Source organism: Corylus avellana, chromosome 1 (genome assembly GCF_965113065.1).
Source record: "Corylus avellana chromosome 1, dhCorAvel1.hap1.2, whole genome shotgun sequence".
In the NCBI taxonomy this organism is placed as follows: Eukaryota; Viridiplantae; Streptophyta; class Magnoliopsida; order Fagales; family Betulaceae; genus Corylus; species Corylus avellana.
Window position 1 is genome coordinate 7864555 of NC_142490.1, and position 26770 is coordinate 7891324.

General features: G+C 31.8%; 1 protein-coding gene, 2 non-coding genes and 1 pseudogene across 3 annotated transcripts; all 4 read left to right on the forward strand.

Annotated features, from left to right (window-relative positions):
• Positions 1-4200: 4200 nt before the first annotated feature.
• On the forward strand, positions 4201-4954 carry LOC132172464 (ethylene-response factor C3 pseudogene; annotated as a pseudogene).
• Positions 4955-9532: 4578 nt separating this feature from the next.
• On the forward strand, positions 9533-9837 carry LOC148587913 (signal recognition particle RNA). Its single transcript, XR_015909841.1, has one exon.
• Positions 9838-21813: 11976 nt separating this feature from the next.
• On the forward strand, positions 21814-22117 carry LOC148587914 (signal recognition particle RNA). Its single transcript, XR_015909840.1, has one exon.
• Positions 22118-24676: 2559 nt separating this feature from the next.
• LOC132172321 (rubisco accumulation factor 1.1, chloroplastic) lies at positions 24677-26336 on the forward strand. The gene has a single exon (XM_059583799.2). It carries the CDS (start codon positions 24747-24749, stop codon positions 26073-26075), a length of 1329 nt encoding a protein of 442 aa, XP_059439782.1. The 5' UTR covers positions 24677-24746; the 3' UTR covers positions 26076-26336.
• The last annotated feature ends 434 nt before the right edge of the window (positions 26337-26770 follow it).

A 26770-nucleotide genomic window follows, 5' to 3' on the forward strand; every position in this document is an offset into this window, starting at 1 on the left:
TTATTATGGAAGATAAAAAGAATTCTCTAAAAAATTATACCTTGGTAATTAATTGGGAAGACATTAAAATTGCTTCTGGAAGTTTTACAAGTTTCCAATTGACCAACTACTACTAATCTAATATCCTTGGGTAATTTATTCACCCCACTCATCAGTCTTCATCTCTTGATACTTAAACGCACGTTCTTATGGTCGTTCCTCTCGATATATATATATATATATATATATATATATATATATATATATATTTAATATGTAAAATTCACGTGTGAATGTTACAAATTTAATGACTAATCTTTTAAAAAAAAATACATAAAAATTGACAAAAATGTATAAATAGAGCAGGTCTATTTACCCCTCTCTCTTTCTCTCTTTAGATGGGATCCAATGCAAATTTACAATCATTAGGTCAAAAGCATCCAATTTGCAAATAACCTCCCAGACGCTTAGCCAGTTGCAATATTTAGGTAAGAGTTCAAAGCCAACTTTAATAATAATAATAATAATATTACTTTAAAACGATGAGGGATGTTAACTATATTATATTCATTAATAAATTGATCATGCCATCATCAATGGTAAACACCCAATATGCGCTTTGTGTGCTAGATTCAGGGGATGAGTCTACATGACACGTATAACTTCACAAATAGAATAGGAAAAAAAAAAAAAAAATTATAATAACCAAAATATTTTTAATTCTTGTAAAATTCATAAGAGATATGATAAGGGCTTAATTGGGCCCCATCTAAGACCCAACTTTTAGTTACAAAGTTACATAAAAATTGTGTTAGGTTCAAAATTAAAATTTAAAAAAAGAGACAAAAATCAAAATATATATCTACAAAAGTTGGGTCTTAGATGGGGCTCAGTTGAGTTTCTATCATATCTCAATTCATAAATAGATAACTAAAAAAATAAATATGATAAAGACTCAACTGAGCCTCATCTAAGACCCATCTTTTATTTAGTGGCACAAAGCCACATAAGAATTATGTTAGGTTTAAAATTAAAATTTTAAAAAACAGACAAAAATCAAAATATATGCCCATAAAAATTGAATATTAGATAGGTTTCAGTTGAGTCTTTATCAGTATCTTCTGAAAGAAACCTAATTTAGAAGACAATCCATTAAATGGACACAACAATAAATTTCTATGAAAATGGGCCCAAGCATTAATAAAAATGTATATTTATCTAATTGTGTAAATGACCATCATAATCATCATTTAATATTTTTAAATAATGTTGTAATATATTAGGTACGTGACATTATGTAAGCAATACAATAAAATAAAATAAAAATTGTGAAATAACTTATCTCCATTTCAAACAAAGCGGAGATGATTAATCCAATCTTTTTGGGTTTGCACTAGAACTCGTAAATTTTTGTACACGAACTCAATATGAAATTAAAGAGTTAGGTTAAGGAGTCTAACTTGTTTAATTAAATGGATCGAGTTAGGATTGACCTAATTATATAGTCTTATACCTATGTTTTAACACAACCCGAACTTGACACGCGGCATAATAGCAAGTAATTTTGACATAACATGGGAACCCGACATGAACCTAATACGGAATTAGAGGGTTAAGGTTAAGGAGTTTGACATGTTTAATTAAATGAGTCGAGATAAAATTGACCTATATAATTTTACACATATGTCTTGATATGACTCAGACCTAACACGCGAACACAAATTACACTGTAGATCGAACAAGGCACAGCTAAATTTGTTTTGTGCTCGACATGCATATCTAATTGGTTATTTCTCCAGCTATGAAGCATTCTCTCACAAGCTGCATATGAAGAGTTTATACTTTATTGTGTGCCTCAACAAAAAGACTAAAATTGAGTAAGTTTTTTGCATTCTCTGTCTAATAAAAAAAGAAAATGCAAGAAAAAGCCATTTCTAGAACCATATGCCTAACCAGAGAGCTTTTGACGACGAAGAAAGTAATCATTACATGAAAAAGAAAAAAAAGTAGAAAAACCAATAATTTGTCACGTTAAAAATATTGAGTTGAGACTCCAATATATATATATATATATATATATATATATATTGAAGAGAAAAGATATGCAACTTGTATTTTTACAAACAAACAAAAAAAAAGAAAATATGCAACTTGTTGTATGAATGATAATTACAGGTTCATGCACATTTGTAAAGATGAGATCAGTCAAACAAGTATGGACCATTCTATATATTATAAATTTATAATCCATTTTTGTTTCTTTTTTTCTATTTTAAGGAGAATAATAATAATTAAAAAAAAAATTAAAATTGAGTTGAGTAAGTGAGAGTGAGTCTAACATGGTCTATTATTATATTATATGACCACGTGTTGTTTTGGGCTTTGGAGTGCACCAAGATGGTCAAAAGTTGATGGGCCACAGAGCTCTGAGCTCCTACCGGCTGCGCAAATATTATTATTTATTATTTTTTAATTAATTTTTTTATTATTATTTTGTAATTTAGTTAATGTTTCTCTTGTTAATGCAACAATGTGATAAATAGAGTAATTCTAAGAGGTCTATTTGTATTTTATTTATGTCTTATTAAAAATGATGTGATTATTAAAATCATTATTGAGTTTGTGATTGATCATTATTAAGTTTTGATCAAAGAGTAATTTTAATAGCTACATCATTTTTAGTAAGATACAAGTAAAACGCAAGTAGACCATTTAAAATTACTCAGATAAATCTTTTGTCTCTCCATGCGTGCATGAGAATAAAATGATAAGATAAACCGGTTCAATTTTTTATTTTTATTTTTTAAGTTCACTTGAATTGATTATTTTACTTTAAAATAAAAATGAATGTTAGGCTTACAAACAAATTTTACCAAAAAAAACTTTTACAACGTGATTGGAAATGAGAGAAATTTAATTTTTGAGAAACCTAATCATATTGTGCTACATTATGTTGTAAAAACTTTTTTGTAAAATTTATTTATAAGCCTATCATTTTTCTAACTCAAATGGCTACAAATGAAATGTCTTTTATACTCATGAAATTTATAAAAGTATACAGTTCTTCTTTATTTTAATTTTTTTTTTTAAAGTAAAACAATAGGAAAAAAAAAAAAGAAAAAAAAGAAAAAAAAAAACTAAACTAAACTAAACTAAACTAAACCTTGGCTGACCCAAGCCTTGGGTCACCAGGGACTAGCAATTTTTCCTTTAAAAAATAAAAAATAAAAAATAGGCATTTTTGAAAAGTAGCTGATATTTTATAAACCTTAAATTTAAAATGAATGATTATAATTTCATAACATGAGAATATTTAATTTTAAATAATTTAAAGGAATCACAATCCATCAACAACTAAGTTAAACATTGATAATTTTTTTTTTTTTTAAAAAAAAACATGCGTTCATAATTGTTAATATTTCCTGGTAGTGAATTTATGCATCATCTTTTATTTATCCCAACACGTTATTTGCGGGCGGCACAAATACAGGCCGGAATTTTTTGCCGGCATTTCTTTTAATGCGCTGTAATATTATTATTATTATTATTGTAATGAGTTAATTTCCAACCAGGGACTTTTCTATTGTAGTGTCAACTTCATATTGGCAATTAAGGATACAAATTATTTTCAAATTATTATCACAAATTTTCTCTAAATTAATTTGGAGAAAATTTTCTTTCAAATATTCTAATAATTAACAAATGCCATTTAATATTCTTGAGATTTTAAAAAATTAATATTTAAATTCTTAAATTAGTAAAATAATTAAAATATATAAAAAATAATACTTACCACTTATTAGAGTGAGTTAAGTACTACTAGAGAAATTTCAGTTGGCAATTAATAGATGGCCGTGACTTATCAGCTGTGACAATCCACAGATTGGGAGATGACAAGGACAAAACAGGCTTAAGAGTTTGCCCAGTGCAAGTGGACAATGCCGTCCAATGGGAATCGTGGAATCATAATTATGCTGACATCACACTGAAATTCTCGCCTGACCTAGCCGCCATGCTCTAAGATCCTTTGACTCACGTGCTTCTAACACTCCCTATGGCCCACAAATTACGACAGTTTTGTAATGGCACTCCAATGTTCATGTAATTCTGCCCTTTTTCCATCCTTACCACCCACTTTGTATCTTTCCTCCTCCTCATTATTTAAACCTGTCAATTTCCCTCCCTTTGTGCCTATATAAACCCCCTATCCTTTCAAATATTTTCTGCATGATCAATTTCACCATGGATTCTTCATTCATTCACCACCCATTTTCCGATTTCTCCTCCTCGTCTTCCTCATTCACCACCAATTCCATGTACAATTTCGAAAACCAATCCCTTCCCTTCAATGAAAATAACTCCCAAGAAATGCTTCTCTTTGGGGTCTTGGCCAGGGACCATGGGGAGGTGAATTCGAGAGCCAACATTGAAGAGGAGGAGCCCAAGAAGGAAGAAGTTTCCTATCGAGGGGTTCGGCAGCGGCCTTGGGGGAAATATGCTGCTGAGATTCGAGATTCTTCCAGGAGTGGAGTGAGAGTGTGGCTAGGAACTTTTGACACGGCCGAGGCCGCAGCTTTGGCCTACGATCAAGCCGCATTTGCGCTGCGGGGTTCGTTGGCGGTTCTCAATTTCCCGGCCGAGATAGTTTACAAGTCGCTTCACGAGATGAAGTATGGTTATGAGGAGGGGAGCTCGCCGGTTTTGGAGTTGAAAAGGAGGCACTCTATGAAGAGGAAGTCAAAGTGTAAGAAGAAGAAAGAGGAGGAGGAGAGGGTGGAAAATGTGGTTGTGTTTGAGGATTTAGGGGCAGACTATTTGGAGGAGCTTTTGAGTATATCTGAGAGTGGTGGTCCTTGGTGAATCAGCACTGTCCCCAGCATCAACTTTTTACCATCATCTCTTTACTGTACTTTGCATTCTCTTCTAAGGGAGGATTGAGATTTTATAAATATCACTATTTGGATCGCTAACGATTCAAACGGTAAATGTGAGAGAGTTAAAATGATGTACACTCATTGGACTAAACAAATTTTAGGTTGTTCATCCACTTACTTAAACATGTAAATCTTATAAAACATTTCTATATTTGTTGTCCGGTAATCTGAATAACAAATTGTTAAAAATTCTAATTCGAAAAAATGACCACCTTCTTGTATCATGTGTTTGGATTGTTCGTTCATTTGCTTAGACATGTAAATCTTATGAAAAAAATTTCACATTTGTTTTCTGGCAATCCAAATAACAAGTTGTTGAAAATTCTCACCCAAAAAAATGACCATCTTCTTGGATCATCAATTTTTCTTTGGTAAATTTTTGCCATGATGGAGGATTCAACTTCCATTATCAAGTAGGACCTCATACTGCAACGGCTGTCACAATCTTCTTTTTCTTTTTTTATTTCCTTTTTGTCCATAGAAAGTCTTCATCATTCAGAACTTGATGGATAATACATGTAAATAACTTCTATTTTCTTCGGCAGTGTCCACCTATTTTTGTCGCCAAGGATTGCAGCCAAATATCTGCAAAGCCATTGGTTACCAAAAAAAAAAAAAAAAAGAAGCCTAACTAAAGGTTTTTGTATATTTACATTTGGACAAATTTTTTTTGATAAATTGGGTTGTAGGAAAATTTATTCAATCCTGTCACTAAAAGTTGAATATATTTTTTAACATGTGAAAAAAACATATTTTTTTTTTTAAATAGTATGTGCTTCTTACATATTTTTTTTTAATGATATTAAGACAAAAATTTCTTAAGAAATTTCCTATAAACTAGACATGTGTCCTTAACGGATAAAAAAACACATTTTTTTTAATAGCTTTAACAACATATGTCAATTTTAAAATTTGGTTTGTATGAGCGTTTTTAATTTTTTTTGTGAGACAAAAAATATATTACAATTTTCCAATAATTTAGAAAGACATTATTTTAATCGAAAGTTTAGTAAAAATTATTATAAATTTTGTTGTGGTTGAAAAATATAGATAAGGGTCACTCGTTCGATTTTTTTTTTTTTTCATAAAATATATATATAGGTTTACTTTTCTCAAGGTTTACTTTTCTCAAGAAAAAAGAAGAAGCTGTCAATGTTATTTTCCACCTTGTGACATATTTGTGTTTTGTCCAATATCAGACAAGGGCATGTCCCCCAAAAAAAACACAAGAATTAAATGAACTGTCGGTTTAGGCAGCCGACTCTATTCAAGGAATCAAGATGAGGGCAATACTTAGTTGGACCAATGTGAGCAAAGCAATGAAATAAGACATTGTGTTCAAGTCATCACTTTTACTGGTTTCTGCAATTTAACTCGCAACCTGGGAATTGGATAGGATCACGATACCTAATTTTAAGATATGGTTTAGTTTAAAGGGATTTGGATTATAAATGGGTAATTTGTTTATGATCCATTCAATAAATGTGTTGTGTTTGGCTTTGATATAAATGAGTTCGCGGGTTGACATGTTTTATTTATTTTAAGTAAATTTTGAATTTAACTTAATTTAGGGTTGATGAATTAACTCGTAAACCCTTACACAAATATGACACTTAGTTTTAGAGTTAGAATTTATGTTAAACGAATCTGTTTATGACACGTTTAATAAACGTGTCGTATTCAAATTGACATAAACAGGCTAATGCATTAACTAGATTGACACGAAGCTGACACATAAATCAATTTTGCTGGCGCAAACTTCTAGCCGAAAGGGGAGAAAAAAGATAACCAATAAAGCAAAACAAAAAAGGTGGTCATGACTTTCTTGTCGTATATGATTGTTTTTTAATTTTATTTATTTATTTATTTACAAGAACAATGTCTAGAGGTGCCCCCACCAAACAGTCCTGGGATTATATCTGCACTAAGAAAAATTCCCAGCAATCTTTTAATTGTAGCTATTTGCGAATTTGAAATGAAATTAGTGAATTAAAGTTGAAATGTTTAATTTATTTAATTAAATGAATCGGGTTAGAGTTTTATGTATATAATCTTATATACATATCTCAACAGACGATATAAATGTTGTCAATTTTTTACGTAATATACAAATCTAATATGAATTTAATGCGAGATTAACATGTTAGGATTGAGGAATATAATCCGTTTAATTAAAAATGTTAAATTAAAATTTACATATAATTTTATATACATATTTTGACGCAATCCAAATCCTATACACGTCTCCTTAATAGCAAAGGGCTTGAGACTCCAAAATGGAAATAGGCTCAAGTTTACAAACAAACTGTGAATCATTGTGATGATCACTTTCAAATTGCCACATAAACAAGTTATTTTATTCACTAGTGCTAATGTTCCTAAAAGCTGGTCTGGTCAACCAATGAGACCACGACCAGATTTTTTTTTTTTTTTTTTGAAGTATGGGTGAATGAATGTGCAAAGGATATCATATGAGTCATTGGTCAATGGAAAACTTGTAAATTAAACTTCCAGAAGTATTTGAAAGTCTTCCAAGTTTAATAAAAAATTGTAGTCAAAAGTTTTTTTGTCTGGATGATGTCAGGCAGTCATGTGGGCTATGGGATATCCTTTTAACTTTTTATCCTACCAATTCAGATAATTGATATATTCATATTTCATATATTTTATGTGGCAATAAATGTGAATTTACTTTTTGGTATTTTGAGTTCTATTAGGGCCAAGGAAATGAAGGTGATTTGTGTCTCGAAAATGACTTCATATTTCCTCTCAACCATTAGGGTTGCTTTCTGCTTGTGATTTAAAAATAACAATTTTAAAAGAGGACAGATAAAGAGTTAAATAAATAAATTCAATTTTTTTTTAAAAAAAAAAAAATTAATGTGACAAACCGTGAATGGTAGATAAACGAGAGAGAATTGTATTTTTTAATTTAAAAACTCATACCGCATCAGTTTGGTAAATTTTTTGAGTTTATTTGTTTGGCTTTCTAGAACTAGCCATTTTAAAATATACATAATTTTTAAAAATGTAGGTAATTAAGTATTTGACAAAATTGTAGTTTAGCGTTTAAAATCGCAATTTAGTATTTAAAATTATGCATTTTCAAAAAATACCTTATTTGTTGTGATTTGAAAAAGAAAAAGAAAATATGCATTTTTAAATCGCAATTTTTTAAAAACGAAATCCCAAACAATTTATTTTTTACGATTTAGTTTAAAATCGTATTTTTTGTTTATAAAAATGTAATGTCAAACACACCTTTAGTTTATGGCCTAGTACAAGTTGTTTGTGCCTAAAATCAAAATACAATAAATGAGAAATATTATTTAGTAAATTGTTATACGACTTTTATATAACTTGGAGTTTAAGATAACGTGATACTGAAAATCAATATCAATAATTCATTTTTCTTTTTTTACAATTCTTTATTGATCTAGATGTTAATTTTTATTTTCACGCTAGTTATTGATCTAAGAAATTTATATATTTATATTCCAATTTACTTAAATAGTATTTTCAAACACCTCTTGCAGAAAACGTGGTGGGTTTGACTGCTGGTCAAAGTAAGCCACTGACCACTAAAAGAGTAGTGGTTCAGGATAAGCGACACAAACCTTAGCAATGAAATAGAAAAAGAACCTAGGAATCCTTGGCTGTCGCTATAGCCTATAGGTAAGACGCAGCAGCAGCCACAATAACAACGATTGTATAGTAGTGATAATTTAGGGCTGAAAAAGCGGGTGATTTTAGGTTTTAAAAAAATCGCTAATCCTTAATAGTTTTTATGTATATAATATAATATATATTATAATTATATATAAAAATACATTAAATGATGTCATTTTTATGTTTAAATATATATAAAATTATAAAAATTATGTCGTATGTAGTAGGGTATTATCATATTATCATAAAAATGATATCGTTTTTTTTTTTTTTTTTTTTTTTAAGTTAGCGGTTATTAGTGTTATTAACTGCCGGTTAACTGCATAGGCGGTTAGTGAATTTTACTAATCGTTTAGGCAATTACAGTTAACGGTTAGTCAAAAAGTATGCAAACCACTGCTATAAGCCATGTATCACAAATTTAACATAAACCACTTCTATAATTATTCTTCAAAATGAGGAATACTTGTTTCTTCGGACGCGGCTGACTTAATAGCTTTTGAGGTTTAAAACCACAAATTAAAGTTGTGCGTTTTTATATTTAAATAATATTAGTTTTTATTTTTATTCTATAATTCACCGCACGAAATCAAGATTTTTCTTGGATGAATAAAGGTAAATTCTTAAATAAAAAAAAGGTGGGGGGAGGGGGGCAAACCCCATACTAGATAAACAGTTTTTTGATAATTCTATGCACAAAAACCCTTCAAAAAATAAATAAAATAATAATAGTAATATAAAAAGAACTTACTAAAGAGGGAATTCTGAAGCCAGTTGGTGGCCATCGTTTATTATTACTGACAAAGTGACAAGGCAATGACTCATTTTGCAACAATTTCCGAACACCACAACTTTTTCGACCAGAGCTAATACAAGGTGCCTTGATCCCACATCGGTTAAAAGCGAGAAATTTCCATTGTTTATAACGCGATAGAGAGACGAGAACGATCACCGGGTTTAGTAACGCAAGCCTGTAACCTGAGAAGGGGTACTAATTTGATGGGACTCTGGCCCAGCCCAACTAGTCGGATTCTGGATGACCATTTCTGGCCTGCCCGTTCCAAGCCAAGAGCTGAGCCATGTGATTTGTGCGAAGGCTCTGGGTCACGTGGCTCCTAGAGAGGAGGGTTCTGCGTGAGGCTGGTTACAGAGCAGCGTCTACCTCCCGCTCCTGGCAGTGGAAGGATTACGGGTCGGTGGCTCCCTAAAATCCAAAACGGCCTGTTGGGTTGACCCTAGTTGGACCGGCATTTTTTATTTCCTCATATTTTATTATACATTAAACTTTAAACTTAAAAATGTGTTGAGAATATACCTTTTTTTTTTTTTTTTTTTTCACTTAATCATTATATATTATTCATTAAAAAAATTAATTATGTGCCACGTGTCGACGTCTGATTGGTCCACGTGTCAGTTCTAACGATCAACTAACGGATGAACTAATTTGGTCACTATCAAAACCATAAGAACTTCCTGTGATAAAAATGAAACCACAAGGGGGGAAAAATAAAGTTGGAAAACCCTAAGGGGGTATGGAGTATTTAACCCTTTTATTATACATTAAACTTTAAACTTAAAAATGTGTTGAGAATATACCTTTTTTTTCACTTATATATATATATATAACATAAATCCCTTATATATATTCAATGTAAAACATAAATCCGATAAGTGACACAAATATTAGGGGTGTCAACTCGGTCAGGTTTCCCGATTTTTGGCCAAAACCGGAACCAAGACCCTGGTTAACCGGGGTCCCGATTCCTGCCCGGTTCCGGTAACCGATTTTTTAAAAAAATTGGTTTTTGGGTTTATTTTAGGTATTGGGCCTAAAATAAGCCAATTTTTTTTTTTTCATAAGTTGGCCCATTTTTTTAAAAATATTAGTTTATTTTTCTAAATTAAATGGGCTTTGTTGTGATTGTTCCAAATAATTAAAAAATAAACTTAAAAAAGTCCAAAAATCCTAAAAAATCAATGTTTTTGCCTATTTGGGCCTTAGAAATAAAATTTTAATTTTTTAAAATACCCTAAACCTAAACCTAAGTGTAAAATATATATATATACTATTAAATAAAATGGAAACCCGGTTCCGGTATTCCTGGTAAAAACCGGTACCGGAACCGAGGTACCTGGTTTTTGAATTTTTCAAATCGGAACCGGAACCGGGACCCCAGTTTCCCGGTAATTTTTGACACCCCTAACAAATATAGAGCATATATATATATTTTTAAGTACATTAAACAACAAATAAAGCATTTCAAGAGTCAAATAAAGGGGTGGGTGGATGAAGTGTAAATTTAGCATAGTACAATATCAATAAACAAAAGAAGTCTCCTTGATTGTGAGGGAATCTATTTTTGCGATGATGGAGGATTCAACTTCCATTATTAAGTGGGACCTCGGATTGCAACGGCTGTCACTATCTTCTTTTTCTTTTTCTTTTTTTTCTTTCCTTTTTGTCCACAGAAAGTCTTCATTATTCAGAGCTTGATGGATAATACATGTAATTAACTTCTATTTTCTTCGGCAGTTTCCACCTATTTTTGTCGCCAAGGATTGCAGCCAAATATCTGCAATGCCATTGGTTACAAAAAAAAAAAAAAAAAAAAGGGCCTAACTAAAGGTTTTTGTATATTTACATTTGGACAAATTTTTTTTGATAAATTGGGTTGTAGGAAAATTTATTAAATCCCGTCACTAAAAGCTTAATATGTCTTTTAACATGTGAAAAACACATATATTTTTTTTAATAATATGTGCTTCTTACATATTTTCTTTCATAATATTAAGACAAAAATTTCCTAAGAAATTTCCTATAAACTAGACATTTGTCCTTAACGGATAAAAAAAACACATTTTTTTTAATAGCATCAACAACATATGTCAATTTTAAAAATTGGTTTGTATGAGCATTTTTAATTTTTTTTTTTGTGAGACAAAAAATATATTACAATTTTCCAATAATTTAGAAAGACATTATTTTAATCGAATGTTTAGTAAAAATAATTATAAATTTTGTTGTGGTTGAAAAGTATAGATAAGGGTCACTAGTTCGATTTTTTAAGTTAAACCCAATATATATATATATATATATATATATATATATAGGTTTACTTTTCTCAAGAAAAAAAAAAAGAAAGAAAGAAAGAGCTGTCAATGTTATTTTGGACCGCACAATTAAAGCCACCTTGACATATTTGTGTTATGTCCATATCAGACAGGAATAAGATCCTTTCTAGTTCATTATGGACTGGAGAATATCCAGTTTATGCAAATATTTCTTTTCAGAAATCTTATGGCCACAAATGAGACACATATCTCATCAATAAAAATAATAATAAAATATTATTTTAAACTTAAGAAAAAAATTTATAAAACAAATTAATAAAAAATAAGAAAAAATAAGGGGGTGGCCGGCCACCCCCATTTTGGGTAGGGGGGGGGGGTGCGCCACCCCCAATGTCCAGCCAGGGGGTGGCCGAACCACCTCATGGCCTATGGGGGTGGTTCGGCCACCCCCATCTTGCAAATGGGGGGTGGCCAAACCACCCCCAAGGGCCAAGTTAAAAAAATAAATAAAAAAAAAGGTTGGCCCTTGGGGGTGGTTCGACCACCCCCAAGGGCCATGGGGTGGCCGAAGCCACCCCAAACTGGCTGGTCTGGGGGTGGCTTCGCAAGATGGGGGTGGCCGAACCACCCCCATAGGCCATGGGGGTGGTTCGGCCACCCCCTGGCTGGACATTGGGGGAGGCTTGAGCCACCCCTACCCAAAATGGGGGTGGCCGGCCACCCCCCTTGTTTTTTCTTATTTTTTATTAATTTATTATTTTTTTTTTAAAAAAAAATTTTAATAATATTTTATTATTATTTTTATTAATGGAATATGTGCCCCATTTGTGGTCATAAGATTTATAAAAAGAAATCCTGAACATGAACTAGATATTCTCCAATCCATAATGGACTAGAGAGAATCCTGTTCTATTAGACAAGGGCATGTCCCAAAAAAAAAACACAATAATTAAATGAATTGTCGGTTTAGGCTGCCGACTCTATTCAAGATGAGGGCAATACTTCGTTGGACCAATGTGAGCAAAGCAATGAAATAAGACATTGTGTTCAAGTCATCACTTTTACTGGTTTCCACAATTTAACTCGCAATCTGACAATTCGATACGATTATGATACGTTATTTTGAGATATGGTTTAGTTTAAAGGAGTTTGTATTATAAATGAGTAATTTGTTTATGATCCATTTAATAAACGTGTTGTGTTTGGTTTTGATATAAACTGGTTCGTAGGTTGACACGTTTTATTTATTTTAAGTAAATTTTGAGTTTAACTTAATTTAGGGTTGATAAATTAATCCGCAAACCCTTACATGAATACGTCACTTAGTTTTAGGATTAAAGTTTATGTTAAATGGATCCGTTTATGATCCGTTTAATAAACATGTCGTGTTCAAATTGACAAAAATAAGCTAGTACATTAACCATATTGTCACCGACCTAACACATAAATCAATTTTGCCAGCCCAAACTTTTAGCTGAAAGGGGAGAAGAAAGATAACCAAAAAAGCGAAACAAAAAAAGTGGTCATGACTTTCTAGTCAGATATGATTGTTTTTTAATTTTAATTTTTTTTTTACAAGAACAATGTCTAGAGGTGCTCCCACCAAACAGTCCTGGGATTATATTCGCACTAAGAAAAATTCCTAGCAATCTTTTAACTGTAGCTATTCGCGAATTTGAAATGAAATTAGTGAATTGAAGTTGAAATGTTTAACTCATTTAATTAAATAAATCGGGTTAGAGTTTTATGTATATAATCTTATACACATATCTCAACATACGATATAAATGTTAATTTTTTACACAATATGCAAATCTAATATGAATCCAATGTGAGATTAAGATGTTAGGATTGAGGAGTAAAACCCGTTTAATTAAAAATGTCAAATTAAAATTCATATATAATTTTATATATATGTTTCGACACAATTCAAACCCTATATAAGAGCATGAATTGTCACGCCTCCTTAATAGCAAAGGGCTTGAGACTCCAAAATGGAAATAGCACTACAAAAATGGTGATAATTTTTTACCAGGAGTTTTTGACGTGTCAATAGTATTGACACGTCAAAAACCTCTTTTGACATGTGGTTTTTGACGTTTATCAACGGTCAAAAAGGGTGGGTGTCAAAAATCCCAGATTTTTGACGTGTCTACAGTGACACGTCAAAAACTTTTGACGTGTCGGGAGTAACACGTCAAAAAAATATTTTTGACGTGGTAGTGTTGCCACGTCAAAAACATTTTTGACGCGTCAATTTTGCCACGTCAAAAATATTTTTGACGCGTCAGTTTTGCCACGTCAAAAATATTTTTGACGTGTCAGTTTTGCCACGTCAAAAATGTTTTTGACGTGGCAACACTACCACGTCAAAAATATTTTTGACGTAACAAAATTGACACGTCAAAAATTTTTTGATGTGTCAGTTTTGCCATGTCAAAAATTTTGGCCATTAAAATAATTTTTTAATTTTTTTTTTTAAATTAAAAAATTTATTAATTTAAATTATTTTTCAATTAAAATTATATATATATATATACACGCTGGTCAGCTGTCTTCCCCCCCCCCCCCCAGCTCTCTCCTCTCTTCTTTTCTCTTTTCTCCATTTTGGTTACTCCCCCCCCCTCCCCCCCCCAGCTCTCTCCCTCTCTTCTTTTCTCCATTTTCTTACTCTCTCTCTTCTTTCTTCTTTTCTCTTTTCTCCATTTTCGTTACTCCCCAACCCCCCCCCAGCACTCTTCTTTTCTCCATTTTCTTACTCTCTCTTCTTTCCTTCATTTTCAAAAACTCAAAACCAAAAAATCTTCAAAAATCAAAAACCAAATCAAAAAATCAACCTGAAAAATCAAAAACCCAAACCCAAAAAATCTTCTTATCTTTTATTCTTCTTCTTCTCTTTTCCCTTTTCCTTTTTTATTTTTATTTTTTATTTTTGCAGATCTACTTCTCTTCTCCTTTTTTTTTTCTTCTTTTTCTTCTTCCTTCTAGAGGGAGCTGGCCGGCTGCAGAGAGAAGCTAGGGAGATTGAGAGAGGAGAGAGAGAGAGAGAGTTGAGTCTGGAAATGAGAGAAAAATGACCAAATATATAAAAGAATTATAAAGGGGAAAAAAGAGGGAAAGAAGATAGGAAAAAGAGGGAAAAAAGTTAAAAATCCCGCCTTTTTTTTTAGTGACGTGCTAACATTTAACACGTCAAAAATTTTTGACGTGCTATAATTAACACGTCAAAATTTTTTTTTTTCCTAGCAAAAATAATTTTTGACGTGCTAAAAGTTACACGTAAAAAAAAAACCAGATTAAAAAAAAAAAAAAAAAAATTAAACAGTAATAATTTCTAACGTATTGGGTTTCGGCACGTCAAAAATTTCTGACGTGCCAAAACCCAGCATGTCAGAAACTATATATATATATATATATATAATCAATACAGAAGATAAACCAATTTAAAAAAAAAAAAAAAAAAAATTGAAACAGTAATAATTTTTTGACGTGCTGGGTTTTGGCACGTCAGAAATTTCTGACGTGCCAAAACCCAGCACGTCAAAAACTCTCTCTCTCTCTCTCTCTCTCTCTATATATATATATATAATCAACAGAATGGTTATCTATGGTTATATATAGACGTACGTCTATAACCATTCAGATCAGAATGGTTATATATATAATAACCATTAATAATTATAATATCTAATTATAATTATCATTCTAATAAAAAATAAATCAGATTAAAAAAAAAAAATTGAAACAGTAATAATTTCTGACGTGCCGAAACCCAGCACGTTAGAAACTATATATATATATATATATATATATATATATATATATATATAATCAACACAGAAAATAAACCAATTAAAAAAAAAATTTGGAACAATAATAATTTCTGACGTGCTGGGTTTTGGCACGTCAGAAATTTCTGACGTGCCAAAACCCAGCACGTCAAAAACTCTCTCTCTCTCTCTCTCTCTCTCTCTCTCTATATATATATATATATATATAATAACCATTAATAATTATAATTATCATTCTAATAACAACAAAATATCATCACCCCACCTTTGTTAGCTAACCGTATGATCTAACCACATTTCCTGGCATACATTAATATATAGCATGATTATGTTTAATTAGTGTACATTAATTAATTATATAATATACATGTGATATTAATTGGCATGCATGTGATATATATATATACACGTACGTATACATATATACCAAGTAATTTATACTAATTAATATGATAAACTTAATTTTCCTATCCAATGAAAATTAATTTTTTATGCCAATTAAAATTAATTATTTTTTAATACATATTTTTTATATCAATTATTAACAAATTATTTACAACTAAACAATTTATTTTTTTTGACGTGCTGGTTAGACACGTCACATTATTTATTCTATTATATAATTTTTCCTCTTATATAACACATTATCCATACAACACAATTACAATAAATTATAGAATAAATAAATTAATATTCTAGATGTATACATAATTAGATGTATTCTCACCGACCACATGTTTAGTGCTGGCCGAGTTCATGTGAAGTTTGCGGATCTTATAAAATAAATGTATTAAGTATTTTTTTATATATTTTTACAAAATTAATATGGCTAGCTATCATATTAATATTACTAGACTGATTTATGCATGATAATATAATGTATTAATTAATATTAATGTAATGGTTGATTTATATGTGATAATTATATTAATTGGTATATAATATATAAAATAATTATGCATGCATAGGATAATTAACATCATATATATGATATTAAATATCATACAATATTAATAGATTGATATGATTATGCATGTACGTGTATATATATATATATATATATATATACATATAATATCGTTTATATGTTTGATATATATAATTAAAAGAATTTAAAATAATAATTTTTATTAGCCTTTTGACGTGCCATGCATGGCACGTCAAAAGCTTTGTGTGGCACGTCAAAAAAATAATATAAATTATATTTAATTTAATTTCATTATATTATATAATTAAAAATATAATAATTTATATTTATTTAAATTTAATTAAAATTATATAATAAAATCTTATTTCTATTAAAATTATATTTATTTTATCATATAATTTTTTCCTCTTATATAACACTTTATCCATACAAAACAAATACAATTAATTAGAGAATAAATAAATTAATATTCTAGATGTATAGATAATTAGATGCGGGTGCGTTTGGGAGTGCGTTTTTTAAAAAATAATCTGCGATTTTAAACTAAATCGCAATTTTAGGGTGTTTGGGATTGCGATTTTAAAAACGCAAATTTTAAAATCGCAAAAAAATCTGCGATTTTCATAAGCTGATTAGAGGGTGCTTATTTGAAAAATTGCGAATTTAAAACAAAATCACGATTTCTATTAAAAAGATATTTGGCGCAATAGTTACCTTTTTTATAACGGAAATGAAAAAAATACCAAGAATACCCACCTAAAATATATTTAAAACCCTTCCTTTCTCTTTTTTTCTGTCTTGTTCATCCTTATTGGTAATTTGGTCATGAAACCGCAATTATATGCTAATGTTATCAAAACACTCAATTGATAAAAAAAAATACTTTTTAATATGTTTTACCAAACGTTTGTGCGATTTTAAAAAGTAGCGATTTTAAAAACGCAATTTTTAAAATCGCACTTATTGAAATCGCACTCCCAAACGGGCTCGTATTCACTCACCGACCACATATTTGTGTTGGCCGAGTTAATGTGAAATTTGCGGGTCTTATAAAACAAATGTATTTAGTATGTTTTATATATTTTTACAAAAATAATATGGCTAGCTATCATATTAATATTACTAGACTAATCGATTTATGCATGCATGGTATATATATATACCAAGTAATTTATACTAATATGATAAACTATAATTTTCCTATCCAATCAAAATTAATTTTTTATGCCAATTAACATTAATTGTTTTTTAATACATATTTTTTTATATCAAAATTAAAATTAGTTTTGATATATATATACATATATATATAAAATTAAAATTAATATTTTTTTGACGTGTCATGCATGGCACGTCAAAACATTTTGACGTGCCATGCATGGCACGTCAAAAGTTTTTGACGTGCCATGTGTGGCACGTCAAAAACTTATAATATATATATATATATATATATATATATATATATATATATATTATCTTATTTAAATTATTATAAATTTTATTTATTTAAATTTTATTAAAATTATATTTACTCTATCATATATTTACTCTATCCAATTAAAATTAATTAGAGAATAAATAAATTAATATTCTAGATGTATAGATAATTAGATGTATCAACTAACTGACCACATATGTTGTGTTGGTCGAGTTCATATGAGGTTTGCGGGTCTTATAAAATAAATGTATCAAGTATGTTTTATATATTTTTACAAAAATAATATGGTTAGCTATCATATTAATATTACTAGACTGATCAATTTATGCATGCATGATATATATATATATATATATATATATATATATATATATATATATGATGTTCAAATTAATATTAATGAAATGGTTGAATTATATGCTTGCATGTAATAATTATATTAATTGGTACACAATATATATATAGAATGATTATGCATGCATATATTTATATATTAATTGGCATGCATACATATATATATATATATACACACGCATGCATACATATATACTAAGTAATTTATACTAATGACAATAAAAATTAATTTTTTATGCCAATTAACATTAATTGTTTTTTAATGCATATTTGTTTATATCAAAATTAATGTTAATTTTTTTTTTTTTATTAAAAAAAGTTTTTGACGTGTGGAATTGACACGTCAAAAGTTTTTGACGTGTTAATTTGATACGTCAAAACTTTTTGACGTGTCAAATTGACAAGTCAAAAACTTTTGACGTGTTAGTTTAACACGTCAAAACTTTTTGACGTGTTAAATAAGACACGTCAACAATATTTTTTTTGACGTGTCTGCTTAGACACGTCAAAAGTTTTTAACGTGGCAAACATAAGTTATTGTTTGCCATGTCAAAAAACATCTATTTTTTTGTAGTGTAGGCTCAAGTTTACAAACAAACTGTAAATCATTGTGATGATCACTTTCAAATTGCCACATAAACAAGTTATTTTATTCACTAGTGCTAATGTTCCTAAAAGCTGGTCTGGTCAACCAATGAGACCACGACCAGATTTTTTTGTTTTGTTTATGAAGCATGGGTAATGAGCAAAGGATATCATATGAGTCGTTGGTCAATTGAAAACTTGTAAATTAAACTTCCAGAAGTATTTGAAAGTCTTCCAAGTTTAATAAAAAGTTGTAGTCAAAATTTTTTTTGTCTGGATGATGTCAGGCAGTCATGTGGGCTATCCTTTTAACTTTTTATCTTACCAATTCAGATAATTGATATATTCATATTTCATATATTTTATGTGGCAATAAATGTGAATTTACTTTTTGGTATTTTGAGTTCTATTAGGGGCCAAGGAAATGAAGGTGATTTGTGTCTCGAAAATGACTTCATATTTCTTCTCACCCATTAGGGTCGCTTTCGGTTTGTGATTTAAAAATAGTAATTTTAAAAGAGGATTGTTAGGAAACTAAACAAATGAATTTAATTTTTTTTTTAAAATTGACGTGACAGATCGTAAGTGATAAATAAGAGAGAGAATTGCATTTTTTAATTTAAAACCTTTTGCCACATCAGTTTGGTAAATTTTATGAGTTCATTTGTTTGGCTCTCTGACACTAGCCATTTTAAAATATACGTAATTTTTAAAAATATAAGTAGTTAAATATTTGACAAAATTGCAGTTTAGCATTTAAAATCACAATTTAGTATTTAAAATTATACATTTTCAAAAAATACCTTATTTGTTGCGATTTGAAAAAATAAAATAAAATATGAGTTTTTAAATCGCAATTTTTTAAAAACGAAATCCCAAATAATTTACTTTTTACGATTTAGTTTAAAATCGTAATTTTTGTTTATAAAATTGCAATGTCAAACGCACCTTTAGTTTATGGCCTAATACAAGTTGTTTGTGGCTGAAATCAAAATATAATAAATGAGAAATGTTATTTAGTAAATTGTTATACAACTTTTATATAACTTGGAGTTTAAGATAATGTGACACTGAAAATCAATAATTCATTTTGTATTTTTTTCAATTCTTTATTGATCTGGATGTTAATTTTTATTTTCACGCTAACTATTGATCTAAGAAATTTATATATTTATATTCCAATTTACTTAAATAGTATTTTCAAACACCTCTTGCTAAGATCCAGAAAACTTGGTGGGTTTGACAGCTCCGCCACTAACGACTAAAAGAGCAGTGGTTCAGGATAAGCGACACAAACCTTACTACCTTAGCAATGAAAAAGAAAAGGGTAAAGTCCACGTACCCCCTTCAAACTACCACTCAATTGACAATGTCCCCCCTAAACTTTCAATTGTGACAATGTCCCCCCCAAAGTACCAAAACATTGTCAATGTTCCCCCCAAGACTAGCCATAGAACAAAAATGCCCATATAGATTTCTCAATAAGACAAAAATACCCCTATAAAGTCAAAAAAAAAAATTGATTTTTTAAAAAACAAAAAATTTTAATTGAAAGATAATATTTATAAAAAAAAAACAATTTTTTTTAAACAAAATTTTTTATTTTTTTTTAAACGGAAATTTTTATTCTTAAAAAAAAAAAACTAATTTTTTTATTTAGTTTTAAAAAACAAAAAATTTCATTTTATTAAACGAAAATTTTATTTTTTTAAACGTAAATTTTTATTTAAATAAAATTATAAAACAAAAATTAAAAAAAAAAAAAACGAAAATTTTCAATTTTTATGAAAAAAAAAAAAAATCGAAAATTTTTTAATTTTTTTCTTATAAAATTGATTTTTTTTTAAAAAAAAAAAAAAAAAAAAAAATTGGCCATCGTTTGGATTTTTTTTTTCTTTTCTTTTTTGTTAGTTTTAGGTTTTTTCTAGAAGTTTTAGTTTTTTTTTTTCTTTTTTTTTAAAAATTTTACTAAGGGTAATTTTGTCATTGGGGGGAACATTGACAATTTTTGGTAGTTTGGGGGGGACATTGTCACAATTGAAAGTTTGGGGGGGGACATTGTCAATTGAGTGGTAGTTTGAGGGGGTTAAGTGGACTTTCCCCAAAAGAAAAAGAACCTAGGAATCATTGGTTGTCGCTATAGGTAAGACCGTAAGACGCAGCAGCCACAATAACAACGACTGTATGGTAGTGATATTTGGGCCCAAAAAGCGGGTGGTTTTAAATTTTGAAAAAATGGCTAATGGTTAATAGCTTTTATGTATATTATATTTATATATAAAAATACATTAAATGATGTTGTTTTTATGTTTAAATATATATAAAATTATATAAATTATGTCGTATGTAGTAGGGTATTATCATATTACCATAAAAACGAGGTCGTTTTTTTATTTATTTATTTATTTTTTTTTAAGTTAGCAGTTAGTAGTGTTATTGACCGCTGGTTAACTGCATAAGCGGTTAGTGAATTTTACTAACTGTTTTGACAGTTACGATTAGCGGTTAGCTAAAAAGTATGCAAACCACTACTATAAGCTGTGTATCACAAGTTTAACATGAACAACTCCTATAATTATTCTTCAAAATGAGGAATACTTGTTTCTTTTTGACTCAATAGCTTTTGAGGCTTAAAACCACAAATTTAAGTTGTGCGTTTTTATATTTAAATAGTATTAGTTTTAATTTTTATTCTGTAATTCACCGCACGAAATCAAGATTTTTCTTGGATGAATAAAGGTAAATTCTTAAGAAAAAAGGGGGTGGGGGTGGGGAGGGGGCAAACCCCATACTAGATAAACAGTTTTTTGATAATTCTATGCACAAAAACCCTTCAAAAAATAAAATAATAATAGTAATATAAAAAGAACTTACAAAGAGGGAATTCTGAAGCAAGTTTGTGGCCATTGTTTATGATTACTGACAAGGCAATGACTCAGTTTGCAACAATTTCCGAACACCACTACTTTTCGGCCAGAGCTAATACAAGGTGCCTTGATCCCACATCGGTTAAAAGCGAGAAATTTCTATTGTTTATAACGCGATAGAGAGAGGAGAACGTTCACCGGGCTTAGTAACGCAAGCCTGTAACCTGAGAAGGGGTACTAATATGATGGGACTCTGGCCCAGCCCAATTAGTCGGATTCTGGAGGCCATTTGCTGGCCTGCCCGTTCCAAGCCAAGAGCTGAGCCATGTGATCCGTGCGAAAGCTCTGGGTAACGTGGCTCCTAGAGAGGAGGGTTCTGCGTGAGGCTGGTTACAGAGCAGCGTCTACCTCCCGCTCCTGGCAGTGGAAGGATTACGGGTCGGTGGCTCCATAATCCAAAACCGGCCTGTTGGGTTGACCCTAGTTGGACCGTCATTTTTTTTTTCTTCATATTTTATTACACATTAAACTTTAAACTTAAAAATGTGTTGAGAATATATACCTTTTTTTTTTTTTCTTTTGTTTTTGAGAGAACTTATGGGATTATGGGATTTATGTTTACCTTTTGTGTATGCACTTATGTGTAGAGCATATATATATATTTTTTAAGTACATTAAACAACAAATAGAGCATTTCAAGAGTCAAATAAAGGGATGGGTGGATGAAGTGTAAATTTAGCATAGTACAATATCAATAAACAAAAGAAGTCTCATTGATTGTGAGAGAATTTAGACCTTTCAAATACAAAGTTTGAAATTCATTTTTTTCATATGATGTTAGTAAAGCCAACAGCTCCCTCCTTCATTATGGCACAATCTTCCAGATAAAACGCTCCTTCATTCTACTGTCCACATGCTTCCTGGGAAGAGAAATAATGAAATAATTAGATGAATGTACTCTCGATATTTTTCAATTGTCTTTTAAGAAAATTGTAAAAAACTATATTCAATGTTTTGCAATACTGGTGCATTTAATTTATACATTTGGTTTTCTTTCACTGCAACTTTTTTGCTTTATTGTTTCCATGTGCTTTATAGATATAAATAATTAAATATGGTAGTATATATAGTTGTGAAGATCAAATTGTCCATTGGCAGTATGTTTAGTTGGTATGGAAAAATTAAAATAGACAACTAAGAAGGATTTGTGGACACAATGATTTGAAGTGGAAGTGAAAGCTGCAATTGGTTTCTTAAATTGAGTTATATTGCCTTCAGCCATAGGATTGCTAAAGAGGATAGTTTCATCTTTGTCAAATTTATTTGTGTCATGACACCTTCCGCACCAAAAAATAAGAAGAATAGGCGATCCGAATGGTCCACTTTCGGTAAGTGGCAGTGCAAGCACTGCCTCAAACCTTTTTAGGTTAGCTTTAAAGAATTTCAACAATATGAAAGAGACTGTCTAACTCAGGTAAAATTTACACCTAAATTCTGTCCATAAATTCGTAAATTTACACTAGATAATTTAGTCCATAAATTCGGTGTGTTTATTACTTATAACATCTTTTGTTGCTTTCCACAGCTTCAGTAAGACGCAACAAAGAAGAAGAAAAAGAAAACCTCCAAAAAGGGCAAGAGGTCAAAAGCTCACTACTATGATACACAATGTTTTATGAATTTGCTTTTTACGAATTTAGAACTTGGTTGCTAAATGCGCATGATTACTGTTGACTATAGGGAATTCAGCTTGATGAAGTGTTGGATTCAGTGAAGTTTGTGTACATGTGATAAGAAAGGAACCAAAGGTTTTCCTTTGCTATTCCTAGACACTCCTCCTTGTTGTTGTGGGGCTGCTATTAAGGGTAGGTTGTCTACTGGGGATAAGATGTTAAGTTAGGGTATGCGGATATGATATGCCTATTCTACCATCATAATATTGAATGTAGGGAGTAGTGGGATCCCAAAGTCGAAGAAACAAAGGGTTTCTTTTGACGTTCCAAGGGGATTGAGTTAACACTCATTCTTGGTTTTGGGCTTTGGTAAAAGAGAAATGCGGGAGTTTGGAAGGAGAGAAGTTCTCGTAACATTTCTTTCCCCTTAAAGACGTCCTTGTCCTCAAGGACGAAATTTGAAAAGCGAGAAATAAAATCAGCCATTTTTGAATAACATCACTTCTTCCAAATGTTCCTTATGTAATATAGCAAGTATAATTGCATCAACTGAATGTGCAAGTCTTAGAGATTCGTCCATGCAAGTCATCAACTGTGTCACAGTTCTTTGCTCCATCTCTTGAAGATTTCATCTTTAAGAAGTAATTGCATCGATCTCATTAATAAATAATTTACCTCTCTTTGGCTCTTTCTATTGAGTTAAACTTTTAAAATAAAAAATAATTTAACATACACAATATAAAGTTGGTCCCAATTCTACAAATAATATCTTAAACCTAAAGATATATACAAAAGAGGGATGCCACGGGAATAGTAACACTTAGTTTTAGCGTAAAATGGTTGTTTTAGCCTTAATGAAAATATAACGACTTGGAGATTTGTGTGGACTCTTTTGGCTTTAGTCTTCTTCTCACCGAGTCTTCAACAGATGCGTTGTCCTGTGACTAACCCGACAGCCATACCTACTCCATTTTCTCCTCCATATCCATTTTCGATCGTTTTTCTGAAAATCTACCTTCTCGATTTGAGAGAGAGAAGGGATGAGAGACAGAGAGAGTCACCAACTCTATCTTGTGCAAATTATCTTAAACTGCCAACTTACTCTTTAAAATTAACTCTAGGATTTCTAGCTTACATTTTCATCGGAATAGCATTCTAGAAGTTTCTCGCATACATTTTCAAGAATTAAAGATTATCATATCTACTAACTTTGGTGATGCTTTTACGTTATTGAATTGTTAAGAATTTAAATGTGTTTAACGATCGAGGTAACTACTTCTATTATTATTGAACACGAGAATAAGCACGTGACTTGCACGTGCTTCCCCCGACTTGTTAAGTAAAATGCCCGAATGAATAGAACATATACCAAAAAGACATCGGATAAGGCAGTGGCTTGCCTCTTCCCTCCTCTTCTCTCTTCCACCTTCACCATCCCCATTCCCCACTCAACACCATGCTCTCTGCAACGGTCAACACCCTCCGGCCCCACTTCAACTCCACCTTCCTCAGCCCCCACCCCAATCTAACCCTCCCGGTCCACCCTCCACTCCTCCCTAAACCCTCCCAGAAGCCCATCTCGGCCACTTTCACTCCCCCTTCCAACTCCCAACAACAGCTGTACCAGCCCTTCAGGCCTCCACCCTCCACTCCTCTCCCCTCCAAGTTCAGCGCCCTCGACGCCGACCGCCGCCTCGAAATCCTCGCCAACCGCCTCGGCCTCTGGTACGAGTACGCACCGCTCATCCCCTCCCTAATGCGGGAAGGCTTCACCCCTTCTTCCCTCGAAGAATCCACTGGAATATCCGGCGTCGAGCAGAACCGCCTCGTCGTTGCTGCCCAAGTCCGGGACTCCCTCCTTCAATCCAGCACCGACCCAGAACTCGTCTCCTCGTTCGACACCGGTGGCGCCGAGTTATTGTACGAGATTCGTCTCCTGAGCGCCCTGCAGCGCGCCGCCGCTGCCCGTTACATTGTTGATCATAGGTTCGACGCCCAGGGCGCCCAGGAGCTCGCCCGCGCCATCAAGGATTTTCCTCGCAGGCGTGGGGATAAAGGGTGGGAGAGCTTTGATTATAATCTCCCCGGAGATTGTCTCTCCTTTATGTATTATAGGCAGAGTAGGGAGCATAAGAACCAGTCAGAGCAGAGGACTGCTGCTTTAGAGCAGGCACTGAAAGTTGCAGAGACTGAGAAAGCGAGAAGCAGGGTGTTGGAGGACTTGGAGGGGACCAGTGACAAGAAAGGAGGGATCGAAGTGGATACAGATAACGCTGTTCGGGTTCCGGTGGTGAGGTTGAGGCTTGGAGAGGTGGCGGAGGCGAGCAGCGTGGTTGTATTGCCGGTTTGCAGAGCTGAGGAGAGGGAGCGGGAGGTTTTGGAAGCGCCGAGGGAGTATAGGAGCGAGGGTGAGTTTGGAGTGGTGGTGGCGGAGAAGGGGTGGGAGAGGTGGGTGGTGTTGCCGGCGTGGGAGCCTCTGATAGGGTTAGGAAACGGGGGAGTTGTGGTGGCCTTTCCGGATGCGAGGGTCGTGCCTTGGAAGGCCAATAGGTGGTACAGGGAGGAGGCTATCTTGGTGGTGGCTGATAGGGGCAGGAAGGGGGTGGAGGCCGATGACAGTTTTTATTTGGTGGCGGGTGATGGTGATGGTGGGGACTTGAAAGTTGAAAGAGGGTTGGCATTGAAGGAAATGGGTGTGGGGGAGAGCTTAGGGACTGTGGTGTTGGTGGTTCGGCCGCCGAGAGAAGAGACCGATGATCAATTGGCCGATGAAGATTGGGAGTGAAAAGAATCGAGGTAGAGTAATACTATGTCAATCAGTATTACAAGTGGAGATTGATAGAATTCAAATTAATGATCTTTTTGAAGGATTTGTTTGTTTTCTTTCTCTTTTGTTGCCAAAGATGGCTTTTATTTGAGTACAAATCTTGTTATAATTTTGTATTCTATTCTTCAATAAGGGAATCTAAGCCTTTATATCCTTGCCTAATGTCCATTGTTACACTACGATAGATATAACATATATTCACTACATTTGTTTCCCTTTTACATTGTTGCAGATGTACTTGTTTGTTATCTGATGCTGTCTTGAGTTTCCAAAATCAACTGTTATGCTTAGCTATTATTGATGCTTGATAGGTGGATTATTGTCATAGATATCATCCTGTGGTTATTCTCAGGGCACCTTTGAACTACAGTTAGTGTTCTTGGGAAATTTACAAGTCTATTGGGAGTCCTAAGAGATGATTACTTAATTTCCTGTTTGAATAGAGAAATTACTGCATACCTCGATCAATTCATGCATAATTTGGTTGTTATATTCAAGTATAAAAAGGAGTTTGATATAGGAGGTCATTCAGTATGTACTCTTTCAGCTTGCCTTCATCTCCCCTCTTCCTCTCTCCCCTCCAGTGTTCGTTGTCTTATCTTAGGTGTCATTCTTTCTTTCCTTTTATTTATTTTTTCCCCCCTGAGCATATT

What these genes read in the sequence shown, in the direction of transcription:
- LOC132172321 (XM_059583799.2), top strand. Translation starts at nt 24,747, where the DNA reads ATGCTCTCTGCAACGGTCAACACCCTCCGGCCCCACTTCAACTCCACC.